The sequence below is a fragment of the Ooceraea biroi genome, chromosome 6 (assembly GCF_003672135.1).
Source record: "Ooceraea biroi isolate clonal line C1 chromosome 6, Obir_v5.4, whole genome shotgun sequence".
Lineage (NCBI taxonomy): Eukaryota > Metazoa > Arthropoda > Insecta > Hymenoptera > Formicidae > Ooceraea > Ooceraea biroi.
Window position 1 is genome coordinate 13,120,660 of NC_039511.1, and position 19,293 is coordinate 13,139,952.

General features: G+C 39.3%; 5 protein-coding genes across 8 annotated transcripts; 3 read left to right on the plus strand and 2 right to left on the minus strand.

Moving 5' to 3' along the window:
- Nucleotides 1–2,345: 2,345 nt before the first annotated feature.
- On the plus strand, nt 2,346–3,856 carry LOC105276538 (eukaryotic translation initiation factor 3 subunit F). Its single transcript, XM_011334245.3, has 5 exons — nt 2,346–2,454; nt 2,720–2,889; nt 2,967–3,149; nt 3,257–3,481; nt 3,563–3,856. Exons 1-5 carry the CDS (start codon nt 2,346–2,348, stop codon nt 3,734–3,736), a joined length of 861 nt encoding a protein of 286 aa, XP_011332547.1. The 3' UTR covers nt 3,737–3,856.
- On the minus strand, nt 3,757–6,413 carry LOC105276532 (actin-related protein 10). The gene is made up of 5 exons (XM_011334233.3): nt 5,368–6,413; nt 5,095–5,247; nt 4,730–5,014; nt 4,368–4,647; nt 3,757–4,233 (listed from the first exon to the last, which is right to left on the minus strand). Exons 1-5 carry the CDS (start codon nt 5,445–5,447, stop codon nt 3,901–3,903), a joined length of 1,131 nt encoding a protein of 376 aa, XP_011332535.1. The 5' UTR covers nt 5,448–6,413; the 3' UTR covers nt 3,757–3,900.
- Nucleotides 6,411–10,222, plus strand: LOC105276545 (OTU domain-containing protein 5-B). Of its 4 annotated transcripts, none has more exons than XR_003406634.1 (12): nt 6,411–6,554; nt 6,627–6,719; nt 7,203–7,294; nt 7,404–7,531; nt 7,602–7,741; nt 7,836–7,991; nt 8,072–8,228; nt 8,303–8,514; nt 8,594–8,713; nt 8,875–8,954; nt 9,026–9,212; nt 9,503–9,644. XR_003406634.1 is itself a non-coding variant. In XM_011334258.3 (12 exons), exons 1-12 carry the CDS (start codon nt 6,411–6,413, stop codon nt 9,661–9,663), a joined length of 1,746 nt encoding a protein of 581 aa, XP_011332560.1. In that variant the 3' UTR covers nt 9,664–10,222. The 4 variants fall into 4 exon arrangements, 3 of the variants coding, with proteins under 3 accessions (XP_011332560.1, XP_011332572.1, XP_011332569.1); XM_011334258.3 differs by having other exon boundaries at nt 8,799–8,954; nt 9,503–10,222; XM_011334270.3 differs by lacking the exon at nt 8,875–8,954 and having other exon boundaries at nt 9,503–10,222.
- Nucleotides 10,223–10,554: 332 nt separating this feature from the next.
- Nucleotides 10,555–18,016, plus strand: LOC105276575 (MAM and LDL-receptor class A domain-containing protein 1). The gene is made up of 16 exons (XM_011334310.3): nt 10,555–10,930; nt 11,014–11,104; nt 11,188–11,355; nt 11,692–11,852; nt 12,015–12,162; nt 12,316–12,508; nt 13,847–14,273; nt 14,709–14,897; nt 14,975–15,332; nt 15,410–15,586; nt 15,709–16,135; nt 16,305–16,646; nt 16,795–17,016; nt 17,165–17,535; nt 17,614–17,779; nt 17,851–18,016. The coding sequence occupies exons 1-16, from the start codon at nt 10,872–10,874 to the stop codon at nt 17,889–17,891; spliced, it is 3,540 nt and encodes a 1,179-aa protein (XP_011332612.3). The 5' UTR covers nt 10,555–10,871; the 3' UTR covers nt 17,892–18,016.
- A 159-nt stretch (nt 18,017–18,175) lies between these two features.
- LOC105276566 (nuclear receptor 2C2-associated protein) lies at nt 18,176–19,289 on the minus strand. Its single transcript, XM_011334299.3, has 3 exons — nt 18,994–19,289; nt 18,739–18,829; nt 18,176–18,604 (listed from the first exon to the last, which is right to left on the minus strand). Exons 1-3 carry the CDS (start codon nt 19,029–19,031, stop codon nt 18,320–18,322), a joined length of 414 nt encoding a protein of 137 aa, XP_011332601.1. The 5' UTR covers nt 19,032–19,289; the 3' UTR covers nt 18,176–18,319.
- Nucleotides 19,290–19,293: the final 4 nt, after the last annotated feature.

Consider the following 19,293-nt stretch of genomic DNA (forward strand, 5'->3'; position numbering starts at 1 on the left):
AATACGTGCCATGTGACTTCAGCCTAAGAGTATGAACATCGTGGATCGAAAATGGCGTTCGTTTGTCACTAGTATGGTCACTATCTATGAGGAGTATACAATAGGTCTGTTCTTTATTGCTGAACTGCTGCACTAGTTCAGAGTTTATCCTTTTCCTTTCAATGTGTAGTAAAAAAGATAAACTCTGAACTAGTACAGCAGTTCAGCAATAAAGAACAGACCTAATATAACCTTCCTTACTTTAAGGATTAAAAAAATTAGTGTAAGGGTGAATTCACACTTTGGCAGAATAGCAGAAAACAGAAAAGCAGAAGCCAATCAGAACTCGCGCTGGTAGTCGAAAGTAGAGGCCTAGATATAAGAGAAGCGACATTGAAATCGATATATGCGATATATCGATAAGCCACCATCTTGTTTTTTCCATATGCGAGGTACAAGAAGTCAAATCAGGTTAACGCTAAATGACGTGTAAACTGGAGCAGTCATATAAAACAGTTTAATATTGCTTTCAATATGTAGGATTTGATTTATATGTAATAAATATGTACATAAAAGTACTTACATCGCAATTAAAACTGCTTGTCTGTACACATAATTGCTTTAAAAGTAGTCATCTGACCTTATTTTATTGCACCATAGTAGCAAATAAAATGACGCTCAACACGTGATTTACCTGGCCAATCAGACGATATTCCCTCAATGTCGCTTCTCTTATATCTAGGACTCTAGTCGACAGTACATTCTGCTTTTCTGCTTCTATCTTTCCGCCAACTGTCGACTATCCGCGCGAGTTCTGATTGGCTTCTGCTTTTCTGCTTTCTGCTATTCTGCCAAGGTGTGAATTCACCCTAAGAAAAGTAAGTTTTTTTTATCCCACCAACCAAACCGCTCATAAAAGAGTCCTGGAACTAAAAGGCGTATTTCGTCAGGACTCTCCGCCGGTTCCACGCTCCCGGCTAAAAAGGGTGATTTTGTACGACCTACGTCCCCCTGTGGGCTCCTATCCCCAAGAGGTTCGGCCACCCCCCACCCCCCCACCCGGACTGCGCTCTTCCAATAAAAATGCCGTGCATCCCTGTTGAGACCGGGCAGAATGCCCCACGGGTGGGTCATGCTACCGAGTCGGTGAAACTAAAACCGTGCCCGAGGATGGAAGAGTAGGGGTACCCGCAGGGAGCGCCCTACGGAAGGGTAGGTGGCCCGCGGATCAGCGCCGCCGCGGGGGGAGGGGAAGGAAGGAAGGATGGGAGCCCGCGGGTCAGCACCGCCGCGGGGGGTGGGGAAGGAAGGAAGGAAGGGAGCCCGTGGGTCAGCACCGCCGTGGGAGGAGGGGAAGGAAGGAAGGGAGCCCGCGGGTCAGCACCGCCGCGGGAGGTGGGGAAGAAAAGAAGGAAGGGAGCCCGTGGGTCAGCACCGCCGCGGGGGGAGGGGTAGGAAGAAAGGGAGCGCCCGACTAGGAAAGACTGATGTTCGGCGCGGCGCGGCTTATATACCCCCACTCGGTGGTCGTAGTGGGGGTGTGACGTCACGTCGGCGGCAGTGGCGTAGTGCCGCGGGGCGCGGAGCATTTCGCGTAAGGCTAAAGTCACGCTGAATTCACATGGCACGTATTTTCTGCGTAACGCGTAACCGCGTAACCAATCACATTGTTTCATTTGGATATCAGCTTCTGCAGGCAAAGATTTGATTGGTTACGCGGTTACGCGTTACGCAGAAAGTACGTGCCAGTGACTTCAGCCTAACGCGGAGTAGAGTCCTAAATAATAAGAGAAGCGCAATTTTTACCCCCTCCATGCTTCCCATGGTCGCCATGTTGGGCCCGCAGCTGTCTATTTGTATACAACGTAGCTTATGTATCTGGTCCATTTGGTTATTCTTAATAGAAATATGTTTCAAAAATGTCTCAGGGATATCTAAAATATTTTTTTTAGAAAATAACATTATAAATATATTATAAATATTTTTTTTTCTCACTTATAATACACCGATTGTAGTTAGTTTCCCAACAGAATGTATTACGGGTTCAACATGGCGGTCAGCCAATCAGCAAGTGAGACGCCGATTGCACTTCTCTGATTATTTAGGACCTAACGCGGAGCAGTAGCGTAGCGTTACGCTACAAAGATGTATTTTAGACAGAGTCCCTTAATTGATAAACCTCAATTCCGCCATTTTCGATCCCACTAGAAACTAGACCAATCAGGTGCGAATCCACGATGTCCATACTCTTACTTGAGGTTCTCTAATTCATCCATGCGCAGTGAGCCAGTGACGTCAACGTTAGTTCGAACTCCGAACTCTTCGGAGCAGATCCATTCTTTTTCATTTCGCAAAGCGACGTAAACATGGCGCTTAACCTAAATGTCAAAGTGCACCCCGTGGTTTTATTTCAGATTGTAGATGCTTATGAACGGAGAAAAGCGGAATCATTGCGCGTTATTGGGACTTTATTAGGTAACGTACATGCACACATAAAATAATAGCAAGAAAAATTTTTCGTCATGGCTTTTTGCATCCGATTAAAGAAGCAGCACGGTCAACACATGGTTTTCTGCCGGACTGATCTATAGTGACTCCATTCAAACGGCATGCGCGCTCCATTCTAACGAAATTAATAGTTTTCCTTATAATGTATAATATTTATAAGCAAATCCATTATTTAAAAAAAAACTTCAACTTGTGATAGCTATTTGTAAACATGTATGTCTCATTATTTCAGGTACCGTGGAAAAGGGAGTTGTCGAAGTAACTAACTGTTTCTGCGTGCCACACAAGGAATCTGAGAGTCAGGTGGAAGCTGACCTTACTTATGGAATGGACTTGTACGATTTAAATCACCGAGTTAATGCACAAGAGAATATTGTCGGTTGGTGGGCAACTGGCAACGAGGTTAGCTTCTTCTTTAAATTTTTTCTTTTATCCTGTTGCGAACATCCTTTATAATTGAGAATGGAAACGTGCTTCAGGTTACCACACATTCATCCGTCATCCACGAGTATTATGTACGAGAGTGCAACAATCCTGTACATTTAACTGTCGATACCACATTGGCAAACACAGCGAGAATGGCCATTAAAGCTTACGTGTGTGTCCCATTAGGTGTGCCTAATGGCAAGAAAGGCTCCATGTTTACGCCAGTGAAAGTTCAGGTTGGTCAAAATATCAATGACGTGATTCACAAGAAACTGACATTGTAGAAACGCAAATTTTAATGTAGTCTTTCTATATTGTTGCAAACTTTTTCCAATTTTTATAGATCGCATGCTACGAGCCAGAGGTCATAGGACTGCAATTATGTTCCAAAACGCAAGTGCAATCTCACATCTCACAAGCACCTGGAATCAAATCCACGGGGGGAGTAGAACCCATGATGGACCTTGCGCAAGTATCGGAGGCATGCTCCAAACTTTCCGTAATGTTGGAGCAAGTACTTGCGTATGTCGACGATGTTCTCGCGGGCAAGCAACTGCCAGATAATCAGGTAAATGAATGTAATACGCCTTAGTTTTATTTGTAAAGTGCTGTTGCTCGATCAATACATGCAATGATTTTGTCATTACAGGTAGGCAGAGCCCTTTTGGATATGGTACATTCCGTGCCAAAGATGACCAGTGATCAATTTGACAAAATGTTTAATAGTAATGTCAAAGATCTGCTGATGGTCGTCGCTTTATCGCAATTGATAAAAACTCAATTGCAGCTTAATGAAAAACTTACGCTACTTACGACTCTATAAATATTTAATCTCTTTTTTTTAATATACTATATATAATTACAATTGTGTAAAATAGTATTATAAATAATAACGATTGCTTACAATGATACACAAGAAATACAATTATCCATTTGCTTTTTATACATTAAATTGTGTTAAACCGTCGAGCGTACTCCCTCGCATACTCATATCTCGTAAGATGTTTCATCCTTTTGATTATCTATAAGATTAGACCAATCGGGAACTCGGTTCGTCTTCAAGTACACTTCCTTCGTTAGACACCGTAATGGTAAATCTGTAGTGCCAAAAATGGCACCTCCTAACCATGCCGTATAATTTGGCTTGCTAGGTGCTGTATGAAACTTAAATGACCGTACTTTCAATTTCGTTTCATACAAATCGCTTTTAACTAAGGCCTGCAATTCTGATTTCAAACGACTCGCAAAGCCTCTTGTCATGGTTGTTCCTCCAATGAGAATTATATTCTCGGCTAACTTTAGCCTTGTATCCAACGAGCACTAGCGTCAAAATTAACCAATGTAATTAGGCAATAAATGTTAGATACAATTTGTTACATAAGAGATCTAGATGCATTATTGCAATACGATGGAAAAATACTTTACAGTACTTTATTGAAAAATCTTGCTCTTACCTTAACGATAGCGTCGAGAATCATAGTTGGTAAGGAGAGATTATCATTATCTCTTTCCCACAGTACTTCAAACGCCTTCTCCCTAATCTCCCCAGGTATGACAATTCTTTTAACACCAGGATAAGTAACATCGGGAGGTGGGGTAGGCGCGTCTTTCGCTCCTAGCTTTGCGGATCTTTCTAGGGTAGTTACGAAACATGTTCTTACTTTGATGTCTTCCAATACTTTTTCTGATAGATCTGTATCGTCTGATATGTCATTAAAATATCTTTTCAAGTTTCTGTAAATTGCAGAAAAAATTGTATGTGTTAAAATTGTGTCTTATATAGACATTACTGTTGGAAAGGAAAGTTACGACTCACTCGTGTATGATCTCTCCGCCCAAAGGTAAAGCTTGCCAAGCTTTAAGCACAGGTATCCCCTCAAAAATTGGTATTAAAGTTGCTTCTCGATATCCAACATCCAGTACCAAGGCTGTATCAGTACCGAGAGTACTGATTGCCGCTAAATGACTCGGTAGGAACAAAATGGAACCGACTTCAAAGTGCTTGAACAGTACTCTTGTCAGGGTATCTCTGAATGACGTCACTGCTAATGGAGACTCCAGAAGCAATATTCTTGCGTCTTTTGGGCTTATAACAACGTGTCTATATCATAATAATAATTGCTTTAGGTGTGAATCTTAAAATATCAGACGATAGAAATGCAAAAACACATATAGATTTACTTGAAAAATAGTAGATGAAGAAATTCCACAAGAAGTTGATACAGATCCTGGACGTCCGTATGATCAATAATTTTGCGAACCTTCTTCGATTCTGGACATCTTACTTCCGTGCGGATAATACCACGTGGAGAGGTTTCTCCAGCATAACCAAACCTATCATTTTTTTCACGTATACATATTAATTTATATAAATTTCACGCTAATGATATTCCATCGAAATAAAAATGGACTAAAAAGATTCAGTAATTTGTAAACATTATCTGTTGCACTTACTTCGTGTATGCACTGCCAATATCAAAAACCACCATTTGCTTATCCGAAATGTACCTCACACCCTCGTACCCGCGAAGCATCTTTATTTTTTGAGCGTAAGAACGTTTCTCCTGTTTTTAATTGTAATCGTGCAACATACGACGCGACACAGTGGTTGCTTGACAGCTACAGAGACGAAGACGCGAACATATGTTCGGCGTTCCGAAACTACCGAAAATTTAACCTACATGTTAAAATTAACCATGGCATTGACCCGAGCTGTGGTCTCATGATGTTCGATATGCGTGTAAAAGCAAATAATAATTACAAAATGGTGCGTCAAACGATGGAAATATAATTTTGAATTGATTATTCGACAAGACATCTGGGCATAGACGCGCGTTTGATTCGAATAACCTAATTTGTGTGACAAGATTTTGAAACGTGATATGCGTTCCGAAACTACTGAAGTACAGAAAATTTGTACTTTACATAACGCGTGCTGTAAATTTTCAGCAACATTTCGAAACATGTCCGAGGAGTTGCGATACTATGTTGGACGGTGCTTTCATGCCCCTGCATTCCGTCTATAGATCCCGCATTCTTCGAAGCCGAAGCGACGAGCACCAATATGGCCGCCCGACAAAACATTTCGAGCAGCAGCGATTAGCGACGTCGTATCACTTTCGCTCGGACATGTTGCGTGGCGGCTGCAGAACAACGTCATCCTGACCAAAGTTTCTCAGTGAGTGACGCAACGATGCCGAAGAACTGAGGAACGTCTAGAAGGTGTGCGGTTGCCCGTGCGGGACTCGATTAGCCATTTCGTTTGGTGAAAAATAATAAATAGGTGCGTGGCGATCGTCGATGGATCGCGAGGGTGGATCGTGCAGCTGAACGATCTCGCGACGTGCTTCGGTAGCAGAGTCGTTCAGAGCTCGGTGAGCTGCTGTTTGCGAGCCTTCTATTCGCGTCACATCGCGGACATCGTAACGAGGACGAGGAAAAGAAAGAAGGAAGGAAGGAAAGGGAGAGAGAGAGAGAGAGATTGATCGCGCGAGATCATGACAATTCTATCGAAGAAGAAGACGAACGCGCCGAAGGACAGGACGCGCGAGGCAGGCGCTGGTCCTGAGGTCGACGTTCATCATGGTGTGCAGAACGAGCATAATTCCAGCAGTATCGCATTACCGAACAGTCCTTATCAGGTGAGGTGACGTCCGATTTCCGGGCATTGTTCTTAGAGAGACGGTTCTTAAAACAGGAACTTCGCTGATTAGGTGCGCGGCGCCAACGGATTCGCCGTCGATCTACACGGGGTCCAAACAGATCACGGATCTAGTTCCATAGTGCTGGCTGGCAATTCATACGAGGTATAACACAGAGAAGTGTTTTTCCCTTTGCCTTGGGTAGTCGTGGATGTTACATAGATCCTTTGTTTGTACGTCAGCAGTGACGTAGACTTTGATTGTTAACTAATGCTGGATGGTAACCGACTAATAGTGCCAGCAAAAGAATTGCACCTGAACTTATGCGGATAAAAAGGCAATGAGCTATACTACGCAATATTGAATACTATATACAGTGAATTGCAAATTAATTATGCATGGACTTAACTATTCAAACATGAACTAAGTTTACACGGCGATGTAAATCGGGTTTAGTAACATCCGTAATTCTAAAACTGTCCAATCACCAACTATTCCCCTGAGGAATGGAATGACTGTGATTGGCCAGCCTTATAACTGCGGATGTTATTAGACCCGATTAACGTTGCCGTGTAAACTTAGTCATGTCCAATTACGAAATTTTACAGGAGTTTATTTTTTATTAATATATACGTGTTTTTTTGACAGACAAACGTAGATCGCCGGGAGGAGAAACATTTTGAAGATGGAAGTGGTCCGAGTCATGGTAAACGACACCGTCAGAGAGTCAGTCCTCACAGGTAACGGAAATGCTGTGAAAGGCTGATTGAGCCTGAACCTAATGCAATGCGTAAATAAAAATGTATGCTTTTGCAATTATAGATTTAATAAGGTCTTGATCTTTTTTAGTGGCTGTATCGGTAGGTCTTCGCGCGCGAAACGTGAACGAGAAAGGGACAGAGGCAGGGAAAGAGAGAGAGAAAGGGAACGCGAGAGGCAGGCTACGCCACCTGCTGCCTCCTGCAGCGGTCCACAAGGTAACACAGTTCTTACATTTGTATCTCGCATATCTTAAGGCCATTGAGATAACGAAGCCGATTTACTTAGGCCCGGACACCAGCGTCAACGGAAGAGTGAGCATTGTTGGAAATACCTCGGATTTGGAACACGAATCGGCAAACGGCTACAACAGCGGGGATGAGTATACGGGACGGGAGAACAATCTTACGTTGGCTGAGTGGCAGGAAGTTAGCATTATTAAACTGAATATATTACAAATAAATAATAAATATCAATGTGTATTTTCTTGTACTAATGTGTGGTTACGCTCTGAATACGTAGAGAGACAGGTGGTTTGAGAAGCGCATGCGGAAAAAGGGCTTCATCATTAAAAAAATGGGGGAAGACGGAGCTTGTTTGTTTAGAGCTGTAGCGGATCAGGTTTACGGTGATCAAGAAATGCATGGCATCGTGCGGAAGCATTGCATGGATTACATCGTGAGTACAATGCAGAGCGGTGTATATCATATATTATTTTGAATTGCAAATTGCAGTAAAAATTAATGGTATTCCTTCAGGCCTCCAATCAAGAGTTCTTCTCGCATTTTGTGGCGGAAGATTTCAGCACCTACGTGGACAGGAAGCGGCAAGAGTACGTTCATGGAAACCATATAGAAATGCAAGCTATGTCAGAAATGTATAATCGTAGCATCCAATTGTACTGTTATAGCACAGGTACATGCCATTCAGTAGAGCTAAACGTGTTTTTCCAAATTCTTTCATCACGCTTAAGCATATTTCTTTTATAGAACCTATTAATATCTTCCATACTATGGTGGAAAGTGACAATGAACCAATCCGGTTGTCGTATCAACGTGGCAGCCATTACAATAGCATAGTTGACCCATACAAGGCCACTATAGGTGTTGGGCTTGGTCTACCGTCGTATAATCCCGGTGCTGCTGATCGCGCTCTGATATCTGACGCGGTTCGTCAGAGTGAAGAATTGCATATTGAACAGGTAAACGTTGCGAGCTGGTAGATTTTTTAAAATGGTCCAATTTTACCTGAAATATATTGATCTCGGGTTTTTATGACAGACGATGCTGGAGGATAAGATAAAGGCTACCGACTGGGAAGCGACCAACGAGGCGATCGAGGAACAAGTAGCCCGGGAAAGCTATTTGCAATGGTTGCGCGACAACGAGATGCGTAAAGCAGTAAGTAAAAACGCAATTCATCGTCATCAGTTAGTTTAACTTTAATGTTGGAGCGAAAAAACTCAGACACGACTTTTGAATCAAGCGATCAGCCAGTAGTAGCAGTACGAGCACAGTTACGAGCGCGCAACATAATCATTCACACTTTCATTCACATGGAGGTCGTGGACAGCAGCGTAGCCATACCTCTTCTCCAACCACGACTCAAACTAGCCAAGATAATTTACGTAATTCTCCGAAGGTCCGTTTTGCATTCTGATCTATTTGTGACACTTTTGAGTATCGTATACCTAGTGTGATTGTAACGATTAGGTCAATGATGCGGTACGATACAACAAGAGATCACCACAACATCAATCGACTCAAGGAACCAGCATATCTCATCTGCCGTCAGATTTCGATGTGAAAATTCCTCAAGAACCTGTACCAGGAAGCAGCAAGGAAGCGCACGCGTCACCTGATATTTCATTGTTCAATCGCCTTCCTCCTGAAGTATTCGGTGAGAATCCTTAGAACATTAGCCGAAGGAACAAAGCATGTAGCACTATATCTTTTTGATATTTTCTTATTTTTTACAAATAAAACAACATTGTATTTAATGATTTTTTACAATTATTATGTTTAAAAAATTTACTTACCACTTACAAAAAAAATTTAGTTAAATTATTTGTACTATTCTCCATTGTTCTTGTAATTATTACAGTAATTTTTTTATAATAAGAAATATTACAAAAAAAGTCGCAATAAATGTTAACATATGGTGATTATTGTGAAATTTCCATTTTCTAGGTCTGACGGATTGGGAAGATAGCCATATACTTTCACAAGTGTTGGCGACGTCGCAACAGGAGTACTTGGACAGTCTGAAACAGTCACGCGTGTCCGCATCCGCTGCAAGCGATGGCGCCAATACGATAGAGTCTAATAACAGTTCTATTAACAATTCTTGAAATGTGGTCGGCAACGACGATATCAAAAGATATCAGAGTAAAGATATATACATTTATATATTGCAGTATCATCTAATCCCGTGTTGTGCTAGGGCATAAGGTGATTTGCTTTCTTATCCACAAGTAAATGTTCAATAATCACCATTTGGTTTTCTCATACCTTCTCTCTTTTTCTCTCAACGTCACATTGATAACATACGTATGCGGAATTTTCCAAAATACGTACGTCATAGTTGTTAGACGCTTCGTTAACACTAATAAAGTAGTTCTGCGTATTTTTTTTGTGGTACCTTTGTGTTATTCTAGAACGGTCGAAATAATTTGCGTCATTCCGAAATTGTTATCGTTAAAAAACCAAAATTTCTTAGTTTTCGTAGTTATGATCATTGTCACGATCTATATTACTACATGAAGCATGCAATCCGTTTAGGCAAAATATATATTGTTTGATAATATCGTGATGTTTTTTCTTGATATAGCATAGGTCAAAATGCTTTAGCAAAAAATCTGCATCGCAAATCTTTGTAAAAAAGGAGTAAATAAAAAAAGTATCATCTAACTAATTTTAATTTATTGACAACAGCCCGCGCACGCAGTTTTATTGTTATCGATAATATAATTCATATATTTGGATATGCAAGACTATTCCTCTTAAAGTTTATTCTCTCTGTGTCTTACTTATCCTTTCACGACGAGGCAAGTTTTTGTTACACGAGAAGTTTATTAAATATCTTTCACAGAATTTACGTTCAAGCATCAAATATTTTAATGTTTTTATGTCAATATTCATGAAATATTTTCACGAATAAAAAAAGAAATTGAAAATTTCCTAAAATATAATTTGTTTCACCATTCGAAGCAACATTTATTGAAAAGAAAATGTTAAAGTAAGTTTATATAATATTTATTCAATTTATATTTTAAATTTCTAATGTTTAATATTGGCAGAAACAATAATAAATAGTTGTTAGCCGTGTGAGCAGTATGTATTACAAATTCGTTTCATTTAAGTTGAAAGAATCATAATATCCATCTGTCCACAAAAATATTTTTGTTTGTGTAGTCTATCACACCTTAATCCTCTTCAATGAGCTATAAGTTATATGTTAGCACTCAAAATGATGTTTTCGGGAAGGATACTCTCAGTTACTCGGTTAGATGAAATTAAATTTTATAAATCTTAATGTTTTATTTTGTGAAAAGTGAAAATGGATGCTCGCATTAACGATTACAGATTTGAGAGCATACTCGGCAAGGGAACGTTTGGGTATATGTTTTATTAAAGTAAATGTCATAATATATAAAACACATAAATTTTATCTTTTGTTGATTAAATACTTGTATTTTTAGAATTGTATACTTGGTGAGAAGAAAGAAAGACCTTAAGTTGTTTGTTATAAAAGAGCAATATTTAAATATAATTAATTATTCGTCTTCTAAGGTATACAGTTATGTAATATCAATTTCTTATTTGAGTAATGTTTACATGTATATAAAATCTGACATGTATGTTTCATAATTCAGAGAGTGCTAGAAGAAGTACGATGTCTACAAAAACTGAGACATCCGAACATAGTGCTTTATCACGGGGCATGGAAAGAAAATGATCATAGCTATATTCTTATGGAGTATGCAACTCATTGTACTCTTAAGGATTTGTTGGAAAAACGGAAAATACCACTTCAGGAAGAGGTAACCATTTTTTATTATTTTTATAATAAAGTTTGACGTTTTCTAGGAAACACTGTTTTAATTATATCTAATATTTATTTACTTATATAATATTGTATAGATCATCATTGAACACACATTCTCAAAATTCAACAACATTGATTTGTATTCTATTTATAAAATTGAGAAAGGGAGAGAAAAAAGAAAAATGTTCAGTATTTACAACAGTAATATTTTATAAATGTGTTTTCCTAAAAGTTCTACTATTTTGTAATTGTAAAATTTTATAAGAATGATTTTCAGTCGCACCAATCGTGAAAGAAACTAAAATGTATATACCTGAATATTTTTTAATAGGATGCACTCTATTTATTTTCACAAGTTACTTTAGGAGTACATCACATTCATTCAAATAAAATTCTTCACCGAGACTTAAAACCTGAAAATATTATGTTGACTGGCAGCCGTGGGGACATAGTTAAAATTGGCGATTTTGGTCTCTCAGAAAGTGTTCTAGAGTAAGCATAAATTAATTCCCAAAGTACATACGTCGTAGTTGTTAGGCGCATTGATAATAAAGTAGTTTCGCATATATTATGTATTTTATTCTTGAATAAATCTGATGAGCTTTCCTGTTTATTTAATACGTGCACGTTTGAAAAGTTTTTTTTATTTTATAGAGGAAAGATAACGTGCCGTGCAGGATCTTATTATTACATGGCCCCAGAAATGCTGTCTGCACAGTCGTACGATCTTAAGTGCGACATATGGAGTATGGGCGTAATACTATATGAGATGATTACGAAGAAACTTCCATTTCCGGCCACGGTAAATTAAGCCGGTCAATTGCGAGACGTGGTCAATATTAGTCAATATAGAACAGCGTATAATATTATGTTTATTTCCAAAATTTTCCACATTTATTTCAGATTTTTATACGTACCTTTTGTGAAATATACATGTTCTTCGTTACCGTTTCAGAATCTAATAGAGATTACGACATTAATATACAACTGTCCACCGCAGCCTTTACCGAAACGAACATCAGCACCCATGGTGAATCTGATATCAAAGATGCTGAGGAAACAGAGCTCATCTCGACCCCATGTTGATCAGCTCGTACTTTGCCCTTTTCTTGTTCCTTATATTGTTCGAGTATACCTGAATTTCGGGCGTAGCGTTAATCTCGCCGAACGAGAACGTGAAAACTTTGGACCGCACATTTTCTTAAAATTCCTGAAACCAACGAGATTTCAATCATAGTGAAACATCTTGTATAAATATATTTCCTAAATAGGATGAATGGAAAAAAATGACATTTTGTTAAACACAGGAATTAGTTCGTATAAAATTGTATATTAAATGACTAGCAAATGTTGAATTATTGTATTATGAAAATTCGTTTTACTGTTTAGGTGTTTAGAATCTTTTCGCTTACATTTTGCATAAAAATTTCTTGATGCTATAATTATTATCAATTTTTATAACTGTACAAACATTATTATTGACTTTTTACATTATTTCGTGATATCTCTAGAAACTTTGATTTTTAACGTTTGAGTGATGCGAAAACGTAATAGAGAAGATCCTGTATTTTAATTAGGTGACGTGTTACTGAATCGTATGATAATAGACATGCTATTTAATTTGCGATTTAATTTTCAATGTTTTTCTTGACTTTATAAATGATGCATATGATTCAATAAAAGACAACTTGTCATATCTTGTAACGTATATACTGTGTGCAAGCTTTGTTACGATATCTTTTATGTAAATTTCATATTATATAATAATTGCAGTAATAATACTCGTAATAATGTAATAATTGAGAGGAAATTAAATTATGGACAACTGAATCACACATTACGCCTAAATGATTGAAAGCCTCTCGCTTTAGGAGCGATACACGGGACCGATTTACAATTTAGCCAATGGAAGCTGTTAGATTTTAATCTCGTTATTACGGCATTCTGCCTCGGTGGAATCTCATTGTTCGATGGACTGTTATCGAACGTACAGGTGTTCACGCGCACGAGAAGCGTAACGACCGGAAGCTAAGGCCGGAACTCTATGGGTACATTGCTTCATTCCGATACCGCAATCCTGAAAAACCGTACAGTTCGCATCTCGTTAGTATAAACATCACTCTGTCAGTCATCCGAACTCCCTCACGTCATCGTACAGTGCACGAAGACCAAGAGAACCGTTCTAGACGTCAAAGAGTTCAGCGCTAGAATTTAATTTTACAGTAAGGTATTCTTAATTAAATACAAGCTTGTTTTTGAAGTAAGCTTCATCCGTATCACGTTTAAAATTGAATCAAAGTCAACGCGTTAGTGTTTTTGAGATTGCTCTTTTATGCTTTTAGGGAAGAGGAATTCGCTACTCTGCTAGACTCCAATGTCAAGAGCATTATTGACGGACCTCGAAGATCCTGATGAACGGGTAGTGGACGACACATGACGTACGCGTCGAGATACAAGTCCGGTAGAGATTAAATAAATTCAAGCAGTGCGATCGCGTCCAGAGATGTGGTGGATTTTACTGTTGCTGAGTTGCTGGTCATGTACCTCATCCTGGAGCATGACGTGGTACCCTCCGGTTACCTTAAACGCGATGCTCGGCGAACAGGTCGACCTCGTGGGTGCTGTTAACGCGACTAACACCCCCGACTGGTCGAGAAACACTGGAAATAATAGAGTTAATGACGCGGTCGATAGTCCAGAATCCATCGATCTGATCGAATCGGCTTCTGTCAATTCGGTGGATCGCGATCGTGAACCGCTAGACGAAGTGGAGCGTATCGAGCCCAGGCAGTGGCCGGGTAGGCCGGATATCCTGCCGACCCGCAGCACCGCACCTTTCACCACGGAAACATCTCTGCCGTCCAGATCTCCGCAACCTACTGTACTGGCGCAAAGAAACCCTTCTACGCAAAGGTATCTTCCTTCCTAAGTTTCAAGAGAAAGCTCATGTCACGGTCCGTATTCCAAGAGTTTAATGTTCACCCTAATTCAAGCTAATTCTGCATCGTTATTTAGGAAAGAGAGGGTGTGTGTATCCATTAGAATATAATTCACGAAAGAGTTTTTAACAAATTCAATATTAATTATTCTCTGGGACAGAAATATTGAGTAATCAATAGTAATTGAATAATAATAATAAATAGAAAGATAGATATTTTTATTAAATTAAATATGAATACTAATACGTAAGAAAATTTTTTCAATTAATTTAAATCAGGTTTTGCTTTATAAAACTTCTTTTATTAGATTGGTGAAACTGATTTCTTAATTTAGAAATTATTATTAATTATAAAGAAACGATATTAATTATCAACTAGTCTCACACATCGGCAATTTTACATTTATAAGATATCCCACTGTACCACCACCGACAGTCGCCGTCGACGAAGTGTTTTGTGAATTCGGACCGAGCTCATCAATGCCACTTTGCGAATGGCAAAATGGTAACGGCGCCTTAGATTGGAGCCCAGGTACCGGATTGGGCACCAACTGGTTGGGTGGACCAGCAGCCGATGCGAGCGGTACTATGGAGGGAGGGTAAAAATTTGATTTTGCTGTATTCATTATTTAAGGTTTCAATATATATAATCTTGAATTATTAATTAACGTTTTAGATACGCTTTTCTCGAGACATCGCAAGTACCTTCGAAGGAACGGAAATTTAAGAGCACCGGAGGTCTTCTGCACAGTCCGCAACTGGGCAGCACCGGGGTATCCGGTACCTGTTTTATGTTCAAGTACACCATGGACGGCCTTAGTATCGCAGGACTGCGAGTACTGCTTCACGTCGGGGTGGACGAATTCTCGTTTAAGAAAGAATCCGCTGAAGAACTGCCCGCAGAAAATATTACCGCGACGTCCTGCGAGCCGGCAGAAGCCGTAGAGGAGCGCGTGCTGTGGCACGCGCAGTATTACACGCTCGGAGTGTGGCAGCAAGCCCAGATACTCTATACCTATCCTGAATTACACTCGGTACGTTATCATGACGATCAATTCAATCGGAGATTTAGTTAATAAATATCTTTATAAATAAAAATTTTCGTGTCCAGATTGTTATTGAAGGCGTACCGGTGGATTCGACGGATCCGTCGCGTCTATATCGCGGGTATATCGCCATCGATGATATAGATCTGCAGCCTGGCACATCATGCGTTGGATTTTGTAATTTTGCCGGCGGTTTCTGCGAGTGGAACAATGACGCTGAAGATGACTTCGACTGGACCATAGTGAGTGTATAGTAAATTAATTTATATATAATATTGTGTAAAATTATTTAAAGATATTGTTTACGCCGTTCCATTGCTTCGTGCGATGACATAGCAAATATTTTGAGAAAGCACGTTTTCAGAGCCGCGGTAGCGGAAACCCCGTGACCGGTCCGGCGATGGACAGTTCCAGCGACCGTGCCACAGCCGGTGGTTACGCTTTCATCGACTCCGGCTTCCCGCGGAGACCCGGTGACACGGCAAAACTAATAAGCTCAAACTTTCCGGCAACCAACGCGGACACGCCAATGTGTATGCACTTTTGGTTTCACATGTTTGGTTCCGGAGTCGGTTATCTGAAGCTTTTTCTGCGTCACTTTCGCGCTTCGGACAACGAGCTCCAGGAGATTTGGAGTTTATCCGGGAATGCTGGCAATGCTTGGTTCATGTCGCAGGTCACCATTAGTTCGCTCGATGATTTTCAGTTAGTTTTCGAAGCGTCGATAGGGAACACCGGCATGGGAGATATCGCCATCGATGATATCACGTTCGGACAAGGTGCTTGCCCTGGTAAGTTTCTGAATTGTTCAAAATTTATATCATTTGATCTTTTCGAATCAAGAGATTTAGTACGTAAAACCGTTTTCATAAACGGTTATAATTAATTAAAGTAATTTTATGCAGATTTAAAATCATCAAGTTGATGTTTTAATACCTTTATTTTTATTATGTTTGACAGTCTCACCGCAAGTAGCTGGTCCGATACCGCGGGATTGCACCTTCGAGGTCGACGAATGCGAGTGGATCAACTCGCGAGATCCAGATCGCGTCGAGTGGGAGAGAGTGTCCACTCAAGTGTTAAGTCCGAGAAATCAGAGGAAGCCTTACAGCAACGGGCACACAATCAACCGACGCAACGAATACTTCTTGGGACTGGGACGTCTTCGTGGCCCGCGATCGTCCGGAGGTGGTACCGCCCAGCTGGTCAGTCGAGAAATGAAGGGCTCCGAGGAGCCGCTCTGCATCACATTCTGGTACTTTATGTTTGAGCCGTTCATCGACTCTACAGGGCCCAGCTTGGGTGCGTAACTTTGAATAAGAAGAAAATAATTTGTTTAATTAAAATTAAATTTCTTATCTTTGAAGTTGATTGGAGGATTGAATTTCTATGTTGTTCCTCATGAAGACTCGGATTTCGCTATTGATTTTGGCAAAATCTGTTCTCATAGGTGTTCTGCGACTATACATACAAGCGGTTGGCGATACTTCGTCAGAAGCTAAGCCGATATGGCAATTATACAACAACCAAGGTCCCACATGGAGTTACGCTCAGGCTAACATCAACGAGAACGCGGACTTCAATATCGTGTTCGAGGGTACCTGGGGTCCGAATAGAGCGACTGGTAGCATAGGAATCGATGATATTTCTTTTTACACCGGCAACTGCAGCGGTGAGTATAGGGGCTCCCATTTTTTTATGTTTAAATTATATTTCATAGTTTCGCTTTTTTACAATTATGTAAAACAATGGGATTAATATTATTTTTTACCATTATCTCTCAGTTTAAGAATTAAATTTAATATTACACGTACATGCAGTGAGGCCACCGAGCGCGGCTGTTCGCACGGAAGACTGCAGTTTCGAGAAAGGTCTGTGTGGGTGGGAGAACATAACTGTTTCCGATAATGATCGAGCCGTGATGTGGCAGCGAGCGTTCCTGACCCACCGACCGGCTCAATTGTTGGACAGAACGTTCGGGGCGACCGGTGATTTTGTATTCTTCGACATTTTCACAACGAACAAACAATCAACGAAGGTTCAACTGCGATCACCCGTTATCGCCAGTTCGCCCGACGACGAGTTCGTATGCTTCACCTTTTGGTTCGCCGCATTTGGCGTGGAAGAGTCCACCGCCCTGCGAGTGGTCAGAGTACCAGAGAATGCTGACGAAGACGAGCAAGAGCGATCGGTACAAATGCTTGCGTAGAGTATATCTTATAATCTATTTTCATCCAGAACTTTTCGTGTCATATTTGTTTTGTTACAGTTATGGTCGCTGACAGCTAAAGGACTCAATAATCCGCGACCTGTATGGATGGCGGCTCAAGTGTCGATCGAAGCACGAACCCCGTATCGGATTATTCTCGAAGGAAGTGCTAGTAATGGAGGCTTTGCTGTCGACGATATCAAGTTTCAGCCTCTAGCCTGTGCAAGTGAGACTCGTCAAGTATAAGATTAAAATAGCCGTGTAAACAAATAGTGCAAAATATATATTTTTTTTCAGCCCGGCCGGCCAGTGCCCAACCTGCTGAAAACGAGACGTAAAAAGTCTATACGATAGTAAAATCAATTTGTCAGAATGAAATGTTATTTTATCGACTACTAGCCATTATTTATGTGTAGCATATTTTATAATGATATTAATATTGAATAAATTAATATGGCAAAATAAGTCTTGGTAATAAGTTTTCAAACAAACCATATTTTAAGTGTAGTTTGTCTTCATGAAAATACTATTAATGATTAATTAGATAAAATACAAATAAATATTAAATGTAAATATATTGAAAGAGAAAAATTAAAATCATCTCACTTTGCACATGTTATACATATACAAGAACATTATTTAATAAAGTACTGGTATAAAATGTGCTTAGTATTGAAATCTTCAATATTTTTGGGAATTGTGCTGTTTGTCTGAGTACTTTTTATAATGTATATAATAACAAATATATTAAAATAGATATTCAATATCACGAATACAGTGATAAATTATATATAATAATCCTGCCAAAGAAATCAGTACTTTGATTAAATACAAATTTAAAACTCTTAGCTTTGATCTGGTCTTTTAATTTAAATTTCTGTAGGTTGTTTCGATCCTCTGGATTAAATGCTTCCACAATTGTCGTGTTCTTCTCGTCGTTGCCAGCCTCTATGTGACAATCCTTCCCTACAAATCCACCTTGAAATTCTATCTCAAAACTGGAGACGGTACATTCTTCTTCAAAATTAATAACAATCCATTGTGGAGTTCCCTGTAATACACATTTATATTAAATTACAATATATCACCGAATATATGAAGTTGTACACTTTTCTATGTTAAATGCACTAAATATAATGTAATATTCTAAATTAAAAGTGAACACAAAAAAGATTAATTACTTACTGCATCAGAATTCCAACATGTCTCAGCGGAATCATCGAACATATGATTCTTTCCATAGGACCGAATGTTTTTATTTAACACCGAGCTGACTCTAAAATAAACCATTAATTAAATCACTTAAAACATAAAACATAAAGGTATCACATGATCTCCTAAAGTACTTTATTTACAGTTACAAGTGCACATTGGGGAAATCCAATTCTAACTGCTATTATTTTATTTTTATTGTCAATATAATCAAACTCTTAAACTAACCGGCATTCAAATTTATTTTCTTTCAATACAGAAGACATGATCTTATATTTACTTTCTGTTTCTGAATCAGTTGGATATTTTTATATAAAGTTTTCTAATCAAGAAACATCAAAAAATATGATTGCCTTCAGCAAGAAGAAAGTGTTTTTAAACGATTGTAAACAATAAGCAGTTTAATGAATGGTTACTGTTATTCGGCATTTTCGATGTTAAAATAGGAAAATTCAGGCAGTACTTATAATCCGTTCATGAGATAACCTTAAACTTTCTCATATCTTTTCGATACTAAACAGCTATTTG

What these genes read in the sequence shown, in the direction of transcription:
- LOC105276575 (XM_011334310.3), top strand. Translation starts at nt 10,872, where the DNA reads ATGGATGCTCGCATTAACGATTACAGATTTGAGAGCATACTCGGCAAG. An exon ending in AGCGGTACTATGGAGGGAGG is followed by an intron (nt 14,898 to 14,974) that starts GTAAAAATTTGA and finishes TTAACGTTTTAG; the next exon opens with ATACGCTTTTCTCGAGACAT. An exon ending in ATGACTTCGACTGGACCATA is followed by an intron (nt 15,587 to 15,708) that starts GTGAGTGTATAG and finishes GCACGTTTTCAG; the next exon opens with AGCCGCGGTAGCGGAAACCC.
- LOC105276545 (XM_011334258.3), top strand. Translation starts at nt 6,411, where the DNA reads ATGACAATTCTATCGAAGAAGAAGACGAACGCGCCGAAGGACAGGACG. An exon ending in TACCGAACAGTCCTTATCAG is followed by an intron (nt 6,555 to 6,626) that starts GTGAGGTGACGT and finishes TTCGCTGATTAG; the next exon opens with GTGCGCGGCGCCAACGGATT. An exon ending in TGGCTGGCAATTCATACGAG is followed by an intron (nt 6,720 to 7,202) that starts GTATAACACAGA and finishes TTTTTTTGACAG; the next exon opens with ACAAACGTAGATCGCCGGGA.
- LOC105276538 (XM_011334245.3), top strand. Translation starts at nt 2,346, where the DNA reads ATGGCGCTTAACCTAAATGTCAAAGTGCACCCCGTGGTTTTATTTCAG. An exon ending in CGTTATTGGGACTTTATTAG is followed by an intron (nt 2,455 to 2,719) that starts GTAACGTACATG and finishes TCATTATTTCAG; the next exon opens with GTACCGTGGAAAAGGGAGTT. An exon ending in AGCAACTGCCAGATAATCAG is followed by an intron (nt 3,482 to 3,562) that starts GTAAATGAATGT and finishes TTGTCATTACAG; the next exon opens with GTAGGCAGAGCCCTTTTGGA.
- LOC105276532 (XM_011334233.3), bottom strand. Translation starts at nt 5,447, where the DNA reads ATGCTTCGCGGGTACGAGGGTGTGAGGTACATTTCGGATAAGCAAATG. An exon ending in ATTGGCAGTGCATACACGAA is followed by an intron (nt 5,248 to 5,367) that starts GTAAGTGCAACA and finishes AAAAAATGATAG; the next exon opens with GTTTGGTTATGCTGGAGAAA. An exon ending in CTTCATCTACTATTTTTCAA is followed by an intron (nt 5,015 to 5,094) that starts GTAAATCTATAT and finishes ATTATGATATAG; the next exon opens with ACACGTTGTTATAAGCCCAA.
- LOC105276566 (XM_011334299.3), bottom strand. Translation starts at nt 19,031, where the DNA reads ATGTCTTCTGTATTGAAAGAAAATAAATTTGAATGCCG. An exon ending in GAAAATAAATTTGAATGCCG is followed by an intron (nt 18,830 to 18,993) that starts GTTAGTTTAAGA and finishes GGTTTATTTTAG; the next exon opens with AGTCAGCTCGGTGTTAAATA. An exon ending in CATGTTGGAATTCTGATGCA is followed by an intron (nt 18,605 to 18,738) that starts GTAAGTAATTAA and finishes TGTGTATTACAG; the next exon opens with GGAACTCCACAATGGATTGT.